The sequence below is a fragment of the Orycteropus afer genome, unplaced genomic scaffold, assembly GCF_000298275.1.
Source record: "Orycteropus afer afer isolate SDZICR_OR568_19922 unplaced genomic scaffold, OryAfe1.0 scaffold00130, whole genome shotgun sequence".
NCBI classification, from domain to species: domain Eukaryota; kingdom Metazoa; phylum Chordata; class Mammalia; order Tubulidentata; family Orycteropodidae; genus Orycteropus; species Orycteropus afer.
In genome coordinates this window covers 1404108-1416498 of record NW_006921717.1, presented here as the reverse complement: position 1 = coordinate 1416498, position 12391 = coordinate 1404108, and the positions used below count along the sequence as shown (strand labels likewise).

General features: G+C 52.0%; 1 protein-coding gene across 1 annotated transcript in view; it reads right to left on the bottom strand.

The window, feature by feature from the left end:
* Positions 1 to 12391, bottom strand: part of CHKA (choline kinase alpha) — a 60221-nt gene that overhangs the window by 10636 nt on the left and 37194 nt on the right. Inside the window, exons 5-8 of the mRNA XM_042781533.1 lie at positions 3653 to 3766; positions 2598 to 2731; positions 2131 to 2232; positions 1092 to 1150 (exon numbers count right to left, since the gene is read on the bottom strand). Of these exons, the coding sequence (XP_042637467.1) occupies positions 1092 to 1150; positions 2131 to 2232; positions 2598 to 2731; positions 3653 to 3766 (409 nt within the window). The remainder of the gene's footprint in view (positions 1 to 1091; positions 1151 to 2130; positions 2233 to 2597; positions 2732 to 3652; positions 3767 to 12391) is intronic.

The following is a 12391-nucleotide window of genomic DNA, read 5'->3' as shown; positions in this document are numbered from 1 at the left end:
AATCCAAGAAGGCGGCCCACCCCAGAAGGCAGCCAATCCCAGAGGGCGGCCCACCCCAGAGGGCAGTCCATTCCAGGGGGCGGCCAATCCAAGAAAGTGGCCCATCCCAGAGGGCGGTCCATCCCAGAAGGCGGCCAATCCAAGAAGGCGGCCCACCCCAGAAGGCAGCCAATCCCAGAGGGCGGTCCATCCCAGAGGGTGGCCCACCCCAGAGGGCAGCCCACCCCAGAGGGCGGCCCATGCAGCTCCAGCCAAAATCTCTATGCCCTGGTGGACCTGGGACCTCTGCCTTCCAGTTCAAAGCGGACACCTACTGATGACTAGGTGTCAAAAAGGGGCTGTCCTCAGAATGAAAACAGAATGGTTGAGCCTGGAAGGCAGGGCCTGTGGCTGGACCTGGGCAGTGGCCAGGGATGCAGACAACGGCACAAAGCAGCAGCAGTGGTGGCAATGAGGAGAAGCTGGGCACGGAGCTGGCAGCACAGCTGGGCGCACGCAGGGGACGGCAGCCGGCGGGGTGACGCTGACAGCGCACCGGGGGCGTCTGCCACAGTAAGGGACACCACGGCACTGAACTTTCTAAAGCAGCGCCATCACTAGCACAGGGAAGTGAGGGAACTGAGAAGAGCGGAGCGGCTCTGGCAGGCCACCATGTGCTGCTCCGTGCGGAAGGGCCAGGCTGACTGAGGAGAGGAGCTTGTTTCTAACTGTTTTCTCAGAATAAAAAGGTCATAGATGTTCACCCTAAGGATTCAAATGCTACAAAGCCGTATGACTTAGAAAGTGGAAGTCCCATCTCCGCCCCCCATTACTGAATATTCTGTCAGATTTTTCTGTATTTTTTACAAAAAGAGAATGTACCCTACGTGTTGGTCTGAAACCTGCTCTTTCCTATTAACCTCCTGGGGATTTCTCTGTGGTAGGTGTGCAGCTCTCTGGTTAATGGTCACAGGACGCTTCGCCGGAGGGCCGTGCCCTCGTCTGATGGCGTGCACCCTCTAACGACAGACAGGGCGGGCGTCCATCACCGACACGGGCGCGGCCTCTGGATGCACACAAGCCCACCCCACACACTGGGGAGCGACGCTTACCTTCCTGACAGTCATTGTGACAAAACACAACTGGAGACAGAGTGGCTTCCAGCAGCGACCTGCAGAAGGAAAGCTTATTACACTTTGCGCTTCCGACCAAGGTACAAGCAGCTACTCTCTTCCAGCACGCGTGGCACTGACTGGCACGCCAAGCCGACCCACAGCCCCAAGCACATTTTTCACAGAAATGGTGGCACCGTCAGCAAGTCTGTGACTTGAACCCCAGATCCCTACAGCTCCACACGTGTGCCTGTCGTCTGCATGCAGGCCCCCAGCACACGCTGCCCTTAGCCTGCTATCATGTGCTTCCGTGTGGAATGTCACAGTCTCCATATCCTCAGCCTCTGTCCTCAGGCCCAACACAGACAAACACAAATATTGGAGCAGCTAATGGTGTGACTGCCTCTCAGAGGCCATGCCAGCCCCCAGCATCACACTGAAGACCACAGGCAGCATCTCCTTGGAGGAGACCAGGACCAAGGTTCTCACTGGTTCCCTGGAGCGTAGGTTTAGCTGTTTCCTTCATCTGCCTGACTCCGTGCCTGGCCTGTGATGCTCTCTGCTGGTGTAGGCACCAAACCGTTCCCTCTGCTTTACATCACCTGAACTCCTACCTCCTCCAGGAAACCTCCAGGGGCCGACTGGAGAAGAAGCGATCACGTGTGTAAAACTGATTTCAGAGGACCACATTCATCTGTTTAAACTCATCCTGCAAAACCACAGGAGAAGGGGGATTGCAAGTAGTGTCCCCTAACAGTGTGTGAGAGTCATTGAAAGATGGACTAATCTGCTCCGTGAACCTTCACACAAACCACGATGAAGTTCAACCAACAGACTGAAAAGATACCAAGCCCAGGAAACATCAACAAACCAAACGAACAGCGAGAAAGCCAAAGGGACCGCAGTAAGATACGCGACACAAGGCAGCGCCTGCCCAGTGTGTCCTGAGCCAGCGCGAGTTGACCGGGCGCCTTCCACAGCTCCAGTGCCCCAGACGGAGGCTGCACTTACCAAGTCGGGGACGAGAGCAAACCCTCACCTCAGCTTCTCCATCTCCAGAGGCAGGTTGTAACTCAGGAGCTGGTGCAGCTTCAGCCTGGGCTCCCCGGTAAACTGGACCCTCAGCACTTGGTTGAGGTACCTGCGCCAGAGAAGGGGCACGGTCAGCGAACAGTCCTCCTCGGCCCGTCCTCGCCAGGGCAGTTACCCAGCAGGGGGACGGCCTCTGCCCTCCCGGCCGGAGGGGCAGGGCTGCAGGGAGGGGGTTCACCATGTTCTGGGGATCCCTTTACTCCTCCCCCTATGACTGCACCTCTGCAAACGAGCCTGTCTGGGTTCCAGGCTTCCCTTTTATACACAAAGGAGATTTAGTTACGGGACAAGCAAAGTACGGGCAGCCTGTCCCCCGGGAATCCAAGGGCGGCCAGCTTTGTGCACAGTGGCTCCTGGGTACTGTCGCAGGCCACCATGGAGGCTGGGTTAGGACCAAGAGAGCTGACCACTTACTTTTCCATTGTTCCAAAAAGCCACGTTGGCTCCTTATTGAATGGCATTTTCATACCATGGAATGTGGCCATTTTCTCAGCTATGTCTGCAGAGATATCTGGTAAACTTAATTCTTCGGTGTCCAACCGCCGGCTCTGGAATGAAAAAGGGAGCTGGGAGATGGCATCTCCTGAAGGAACCTGAATGGTCTCACCACAGCCCGAAGAACTGGAAGCCAGTGTTTGCAAGGCATCGAAATGCCACTCGACAGACAAAATTCTCTTAGGAATGGATACTGTGCCTGACAGACGGGGACCCAGTGGTGGCTACGGTTCCTCTACCAGGGAGAGAGTGGGCCACCTCCTGCCAGACACCACGTGTGCACCGCACAGGGTGGCCTCTCGTATGCAGGACGTCATAGGGGACTTGCCTTGAGAAGGTGACCACTCAGGCAGGCCAGCAAGGAGCAGCATCACCACCCAAAGAAGCTAGCTCGGAGGGCCCGGCACCCCACTAACAGCACATTTAATGAGCATTCTTGAGTATGACGTGTTATGGGGACCAGGCGTGGGGAGGGGGCAGCGTTCCATCTCAGATCCACACACGACTCTGTACCCAGGCGTGCTGTCAGATGTTACAGCAGCATGACAACTGTCCCCAGGGTGACAAGAAAGGGAACTAATCCTGACTTCCTGGAAATAGCGGATTTGAGCTTGGCCTTGACAAGCACATGGGGGTGGGGGTCCTAACGAATGGATGAATGAATGACAGAGGTGGGGCAGCTAAGTCAGGCGAGGGGACGGTGGTCCCTGCAGCACAGGTGAGCCCAGCGATGCGGCAGGGAGCGGCCGATGGGCTCCAGCAGCGCCTTCTACAAAGAAGCGGAGAGGGCTCTACAGGACGAGGGGGCGCAGGCGACGACCAGATTCCAAACTAGTCTTTATTTTGGATGCGTATGTCTTTGTAGGAGCGACCAAAGGTTTCGTCCGTCTCATTTCTGATGCCGTTTAAGTGGAGGTCACGCCGAGCACCTGTCCGTGGGGCAGGTCAGCGGCCCAGGCAGGGCCCCAGCTTACCGGAATGAACTGCTCCAGGCGGCCTTGGGGGAAGATCCCATAGAGTTTCGGACCCAGAGACCTCTCGGCAAGAATGGCAAACATCACACTCTCCAGAACCATGGCCTCGGCCCCCTGAAACAACAGCAACGGGTCAGAGGGCCCAGCCACTCCACCTGCCTCCCAGGACCAGGTTCAGCGCCACACCCAGCAACGCCTTGATGCTGATCCCCATCCCCATCCTAATAAGGACCAAAGGTGGCTCCCAGGCACAGATCTCGTGATGGGCACACCTGGGCTCGTGGGCATCACACGTGTGGATGGGCCTGAAGGACGCAGGTCGCTGGCCTCAGAAACAGAACGCTAGCCACCAGTGCCTTCACTCATGGCTTCTGCTCCTTCTGGAGTCTGTGACTCCCACCCTGAGGATCTCATCAAAGCCACAATCCTTCTCCACCTGCCCGGGAGGGCCGAAGGGCTGTCTGGCTTAGGGCCCAGTGACAGCGAAGGGTCCGAGAGACCTCTTGCTTCCTTAAGCTGGTCTGTGGGTCGACCGAGTTTGAGAATGACTGGTGTAGACCTGGAGGCTCGGGCCTTTTGGCCCAAAGCACCACTGTATGTGGTGTGAAAGGTCTCTACTTTCCACTCAGCCTTTAACTTCTGCAGTTTAATGTTGGTCTTCTTGCTAAAATAAAATCTCCATGGCGCTCAAGTGTTCTGTCTTCAACCTACTAACCAATGAAGGAGCGGTCATTTTGCCTTCACATGCCATCCCTCAGGCTCAACTCAAAGCCATTCCTTGGTCCCGCTGCCCTTAAGCAGCCAACACAGGCTGAGAACATCCCTCTGCTGGGCTCAAGGAGGTAGGAAGGGGTCGCCCCTAACCAGGACGCTCACCTCAATCTCCTCAAGATCATTTACGACGTAGCTTCCGGGATCCTAACCCTGTGTTTCTAACTCAGCACGCCCAAGGAAGGTGCCAGCAGGGGTGCTCTGAAGAGGCGTTCTACAAGAGTCTCACTCAGCCCGTGTTGCGTGTCAGGGGGAACGTGATCCCCGAGCAACACTGCTCAGGATCCAACAGCACACTTCAAAGTGCACTCCTGTTACAATGTGCACATCCAGAAACCCTGGACAAACTCCCCAGGCACTCACGACACGAGAATGAGTGTGAAGGGCACAAAGAAGACATAGTCCCAAAGGCCACCAGACCCCGCGAGAGGGAAAGTACTGTGGTCCCGTTTCCCTGTGTGGGGAAGGCCCCCACAGCTGGGTGACACCACCTCTCATGGGGCCGAGTCGATTTCTAACGAGCAATGTTGTGTGACGACACAGACAGGCTACATCAGTCTGATGCACCAAACTGACGCATGTGGAGCAGGATTCTCATCACAGGCATTTCTCAAACCCTTCAGGACAAAGACGACAGACACTAGTGTCTCTAGTTAGACCCCAGTCCCTCCTTCGATATGCACCCGCCTGTCCAGGAGGCAGTCTCTGCTGTTTCACCTCAGGCCCCGATTCATGCACTCTGCACAGGGAAGCACCCCCCCATTTCACCTCGGGCCCGATTCACCCACCCTCCACCGGGGAGTTGGCCTGAAGGCCAAGCGTCTCTGCCACCAGAGACTGTCCACTGAGACCCACAGAGCAGCCACCCTGGTACCGCAGACAGCAGGAAGGGCTGGAGCCGCCTCACAGGGGCCCAACTCAGCACCCACAACAAGCTGCCACTGTGAGGATACGAGCCTCTGCCAGCTGCAGAATCTCCCAGCTCAAACTTCTAACCCACTCGCCAACGCTTCCAAAGAGCTGGATTTCTTCTGTCTGGGATCCAGAATTCTGTAGGAATTAAAAGGCCTTTTTCACCCTTCCTCTGGGTAGAATGACATAACTGCGAAGGGCACCCGGGCTGGAGCAGTGTACAAATCACACACGTGTCCAGGCCTAAAGACTCCTCCAAGTGTAGAACTCAACATGTGATGTCCACACTCAGACCCTCCATCACTTCTTCCCTATACCTTGAGCAGCTTTTACATGCATATGAGGTGACTGAAAACACCATGGTTTGAGTTGGGTACACCTTAACCTGCAAAGGGACATCTTTACTCTTTAACACTTTTAAAAGGGCCCTTGCAGCAGATGAACCCAGTGCAACATGAAGTCTGATTTCTTGACTGCTGCTTCTATGGAGTTCACTGGGGACCCAGGAAAAATGATATCTCTCACAATTTCAATATTTGCTCCATCTATTGTGATGCTGCTTTTTGGTCCAGTTCTGAGAATCTTTGTTTTCTTTCTATTGAGGTGTGGTCCAGCTGCAAGCTGTAGTCTTTGATTTTCACCTTCACTTTCAGCAAGCAAAGACGTGTTATCTGCATATCGCAGGTTGTCAATTAGTCTTCCTCCGATTCCCGATCCTGTGTTCTTCACACAGTTCACCTTCTCGGGTTATTTGCTCAGCGTATACAGATTGAGTGAGTACGATGAAAGGATACAACCCTGACACACACTCTTCCTGATTTTAAACTATGCAGTATCCCCTTATTCTGTTCAAACAGCCTTCTGGTCTATGTATAGCCTCCTCATGAGCGCAATTAAGTGTTCTAGAATTCCCATTCTTCTCAATGTTATCCACAATTGGTTATGATGCACACAGTCAAATGCCTTTGCATAGTCAATAAAAACATCTTTCTGGTATTCTCTGCTTTCAGCCAAGACCCATCAGACATCAGCAATGATGTCACTCATTCCACATCCTCTTCTGACTCCAGCTTGCATTTCTGGAAGTTCTGTGTTAATATACTGCTCCAACCATTTCTGAATGATCTTCAGTAAAATTTTACTTGTGTGTGACATTGATGCTACTGTTCGATAATTTCTGCATTCTCTAGGATCACTTTTCTTTGGAAAGGGCACACATATGGATCTCTTCCAGTCAGTTGGCCAGTTTTCCAAATTTCTTGACATAAACAAGTAAGTGCTTCCAGCACTGCATGTCTTTGACGAAACATCTCAATGGATATAACATCAATTCCTGGAGCCTTGTTTTTCACCAATTCCTTCAGCACAGCTTGACTTCTTCCTTCAATACCATTGGTTCTTGATCACATGCCACCTCCTGAAATGGATGAACGTCGACCAGTTCTTTTTGATACAGTGACTCTGTGTATTCCCTCCATCTTCTTTTGATGCTTCCTACATTGGTCACTGTTCTGCCCATTGAATCCTTGAATATTGCAATTTGAGACTTGCATATCTTCTTCAGTTCTTTCAGCTTGAGAAATGCCAGGCTGTTCTCCCCTTTTGGTTTTCTAATTCCAGGTCTTTGCACATTTCTTTACAACACTTTACTCTGTCTTCTTGAGCCACTCTTTGAAATCATCTGTTCTGTTCTTTCATATTGTCATTTTTTCCATTTGCTTAGCTAATCTCTGTCCAAGAACAAGTTTCAGAGTCTCATTCTGACATCCATTTTGCTCTTTTCTTCTTTCCCTGTCTTTTTAATGACCTTTTTGCTTTCTTCATGGATGATGTCCTCCCACAACTTGTCTGGTCTTTGGTCACTGGTGTTCAATGCATCAAATCATTTCTTCAGATGTTCTCTAAATTCAGGAGGGATATAATCAAGGTCATATTCTGGCTCTCGTGGACTTGTTTTAATTTTCTTCACCTTCAACTTGAACTTGCAAATGAGCAATTGATGGTCTATTCCACAGTCAGCTCCTGGCCTTGTTCTGACTGATGATATTGAGCTTCTCCATTGTCTCTTTCCACAGACAGGGTCGGTTTGACTCCTGTGTACTCCATCTGGTGAGGTCCATGTGTACAGTCACCACTTATGTTGTTGAAAAAATGTATTTACACTGAATAAATCATCAGTCCTGCAAAATTCTATCATGTGATCTTGGGCATCATTACTATCACCAAGACCATATTTTGTAACTACTGATGCCACTTTGTTTCCAACTTTTGTGTTCCAATCACCAGTAATTATCAATATATCTTGATTCCATGTTTGGTCAATTCCAGACTGCAGAAGTTGGTAAAAATCTTCAATTTCCTCATCTCTGGCTTTGGTGGCTGGTGCATCAATTCGAATCACAGTAGTATTCACCGCTCTTCCTCATCGGTGCATGGATGCTATCCTGTCACTGACAGCACTGTAGTTCAGGATAGCTCTTGAAATGTTCTTTTTGACAATGAATGAGACATCATTCCTCCTCAGTTTGTCATTCCCGGCACAGCAGACCATACGATTATCTGATTCAAAATAGCCATTACCAGTCTATTTCAGCTCACTAATGTCTGGGATATCCATCTTTATATGTTCCATTTCATTTCTGACAACTTCCAATTTTCCTAGAGTCTGACTTTGTACACTCCACATTCCGAATATTAATGAACGTTTGCAGCTGTTTCTTCCAATTTGGAGTCATGTCACATCAGCCAATGAAGGTCCATCCACGGCATTAAGGTTGACTCTACTTGGAGGACGCAGCTCCTCCCCAGTTGTCTCGAGTGCCTTCCGACTTGAGGGGCTTGCCTTCCGACACTATACCAGACAATGTTTCAGGCCTCTTCATCAAGTTTCCCAGTAACATACCAGACAGTGTTTCACTGACCGATTCTTTTTTACCAACTTCTGCAGTCTGGAGAAGTGGACAGCTCCTTCCTTCTTAGTCCGGAAACTGCGCTGAAACCTGCCCACCATGGGTGACCCTGCCTCCAGGTTCACAGCAACGTGCCAGCCGCCACAGCAGGGCACACCGACAGACAAGTGGTGGCTGCAGAGACGACAGCCATGGAGATCCTATGAGGCAGTTCCACTCTGCTCAACAGGACCCCGAGTCAGAGTCAACTTCACGGCAACGGGCTTGCTTTTTAAGTGTCCAAAGGTCCTCTTGCTACGTAAGGAACTAGGGATGGGGCCGAGTAGACACAGCCAGAGCATAGCACCCCATTCACGGACTGGTCACCCTCAGGCGCTCAAACCACAGCTGCAGACACCGAGAGGACAGCAGTCCCGCTTTCTCTGAAGAAAAGATTGATACCTCAGCTTGAAACCATTATACCGAGGTCAGAGTCACAAGTCCTGTCACCCAGAAAACATTTCTTGAACATACCAGATACCCATCATTGTGCCCGGTGCCAGGGAAACCACCAAGAATGGGACCCATCAGGCCCCTGGCCTTGTAGAGCTTACATTCGGGGGGGTGGGGATCAGAGGACAAACGAGCTATCACAGTGACAGGCCAGGGTGACTATGAGGAAGGAGACAGCAAGTCACAGCACAGGTGCAGTCAGGGTGAGACCTGTGGATGAGAGGGAGCCCTGGAAAGACGGGGGGATGGTGAGGAGGCCCCAAGGCAGGCACAGGTCTGACGCATGCGAGGAACTGGGCCGGGACCATGGTTTGTAGCAGCAGGTGTTTCATCAAGGGGAAGCTGGGAGGCTGCGAGGGGGGACATGCGCCCGGCTGGCCACGTGCAGGGCTGGCCCAACAGCACGGACCCAGGTGTCCTCAGAGTGCTGACAGAGGAGCCGGCTCAGGGTTAAGAACTTCCGGCCACTATGAGTGGCTGTCACACTGTGAACTGTTGTCACCCAGACAAATTTTACCTGACAGCCTAACACACACGCAAGGCACATCACACAGAGCAACACTCTCCATCCCGACTCTGTGACACTTTCTAATGTTTCCTACGTATTTCATTCAAAACCACCACCAACAAAAAAAGGCCTGCCTGGAGCATTCTGCTCCTTTAAGAACCATGTATATGGGATCAAAGTGACAAGAGCAACCGGAACGATCAGACAGGAGCCTGAGGGGGCAGCGAGTGTGTGCTAGTGAGGGAGGGCAACTCAGCAAAGGAGGGTGAGGATGCTCGTGCACCTGGCAAAGCACCATGAGTGCCACGGAACTGTGGGTAGAGAAACTGCTGAATCACGGCACAATTTGCTGAGTATATTCCCAACAACAAAACAAATTTTAAAAGAAGAAAAAAATAAAAAACCACAACAAAACTGATGTTTCACACCCCTCCAGAGGCAGACCGCTGTCATCTGAAAACCTGAACGAAGCTTGAGCCACAGAGACCGGAGCCCACAGCGAAGTGGAGGAAGGCCGGGGAGGGAGAAGCAAGATGAGCGGGCGTCTTTGTCAGGAGAGAGGAGAGGCGTTGTGTGTTGGGTGCTGCTGGGGGTCACCAAGGAGAAGATGTGTCCCCTGGATCTGGAAACGTGGAAAGTGCTGGTGAGACAAACAAGAACGGCTTCAGAGGAATGGTGGGGACAGGTGTCCAAGGGTGGCAGGCTGGAGCATGGACCAGGGAGCGGCGGGGAGAGGGCCTCACTGCCTTCATTTTATCTGTACAGTTAAAACAATCGAACTTCTGTAACAAGCACAGGAGCCCCTTGAGAAGACAGAACACCACCTCCGTCGCTTTCCTGTTGACAATGCACAGCTTGCTGCCAATCGGGAGAAGACATGAGACGTTTCACAGAACAACCCACCTGCACCCTTCACAAGCATCAAGGCCATGAGTAACAGCAACGACAGAGGAACTGTTACAGGAGACTGGTGAAGTGGTTACATACACAGCTGCTCACCGCAAGGTCGGCGGTTCAAACCCACCAGCCGCTCTGTGGGAGAAAGCTGTGGCAGTCTCCTTCCATAAAGACTGATGGCCCTGGAAACCCTAGGAGTTCTGCTCTGTGCTACAGGGTCACTACAGGTCAACTATGACTCAACGGCCATGAGTTTTATGCAATGTGGGATCCTGCACAAGAGAAGGTATGTGTGGAAATGTGTCAAATTCAGAGGCCTGTCATTTCACTGTTCCCAAGGCTAAGTTTCAGGTTTTGAGCCCTGAGGTTCCTTCCACAGCAGCACTGGGGAAACCGGGCAAGAGGCACCCAGGACACTGTACCACACCTGCAACCTTTCTGTTAAGTCTGAAATTAAAACTTAAAAATAAATAAATGCCTATAAAGCAGAATGAAATCAAGCAATAGGGAAGATAAGTTATTGATTCTAGTCTCCATGCAAGCAGGCCTCCACTGTCACCAACATGCCCTTTCTGCATCACTGGCTGGACCACACCCCCCAGCGGCCCGCTCCTGCCTCTGGCCGGGTTCCTCCACCCTCTGTAGACCAGTAGCCTCCAGGTGCATCCCGGACAGTCCCCTGAGCTGTGACGAGAGCTGTGAGCACCGTGTCCCCTCTTCTCTCAGCCCCTGCATGTCACAATCCTCTGCACTTTCTCATATTTTGGAATGTCTTTTTTAAAAAAGAGATCAGGGATGGGTACACACACTCGACACTCTCAAGAAACTCTGATCGGTGAGGAATGAGCACAGTTGGGGCACCATGAGAGACCACAGAGGGAAGGGAGTCGGACTGGAGCAGAGGGAAGGCATGTTGTACGTAAGACTGCAGGCCGAGCAGACGTGCGGGTGGGACACAGCTGAGGATGGAGCCGTCCAGCCAGAAGGAAGAGCTACCAACGAGGGACAAGACTGTGGTGGCTTCTTGGCCACAGCCAGCTACTCAGAGTGTGGGCTTGGGACCATGGTCACAGGGGACATCAAGCTCAACTGGCATAACCTTCTACACAGAAACATTGCTCTACAGTACCCCTGGGGTCCTAAACCCTTGCAAGAGCCCATCTAGATGCAACGATGGGTCTCTCCTTGTCCACAGCAAAAAAGAATGAAGGAAACTAAAGATGCACAGAAACGATTAGTCCAAGGGACTGGAAGACCATGCAATCCTCAGCCTGTATGACCATGAGACCAGAAGATCTAAATGGTGCCCAGCCACCACTGTCAACCACTTGGAAAGGGATCAGTGCAGGAGATCCTGGATGGAATGGGAGAACCATGTGCAACAAAACTCAAAATCAAAAAAAAAAAAAAGACCACGTTTGCTGGTCTGATAGAGCCTGGTGGCAGCCCTGAGACTGTAGTCCCTAGTTATCCTTCAGGTCTGGAACTGAACTCACTCCTGGCCTTCTAGCCAAACGACAGACAGGCACAGGGAGCAAACATTTACATCAGGCAGATACACTCCTTGGAGCAGTCAATCGTGGGAGAACAGAAGGGCAGTGTTTGCACAGGGAGACAGCTCGGGGGGCGGGACTGCAGAGGAGGGAAGGACACAGGGAAGAGGTAACTGTGGGGGGTGGGGAGGAGTGGGAAGAGAGCTGTTACACTGTAGGGAATTATAGTCAATGTCATGAAAAAAAATGTGTAGGAACTGCTGTATGGAAAATGAACGTGCTCTGTAAACTTTCACCCAAATCACAATAAAAATTCAAAAAAAAAAAAAGAAAAAGAAGGAACAACTACTACAAAGACCTTGCAGCAGGAAGCATGGCTGGCAGGTGGGGAGGCCAGGAAGCTCCACATGGGTCCCAGCAGGCAGCCACCCCGGCGGGGTAAAGCCCACTTAGCGTGGCCACAGGCAGAATGAGCCACTGAAGGAGGGTTTAAGCCACAGGGCGATGCTCGCAGGTCAGTGAGGGCAAGAGACGACTCTGGTGGTGACGATGGGCAGGGTTTGCAGGAGACAAGAGCAGGACGGGAGCAGATGGGAGATGTGGCAGCCCGGACTAGGGAGGCGGGTGGCACCGATGGAGCGAAGCAGACAGACCAAGGGAAAAAGCCCGCGTAACTCTGGTTAGGACATGGGGGGTAGGGGGATCCTTGCAGCTTTCTGGTGCCACTCACTGCGAAAGTGACCGCGATGCAGACCAG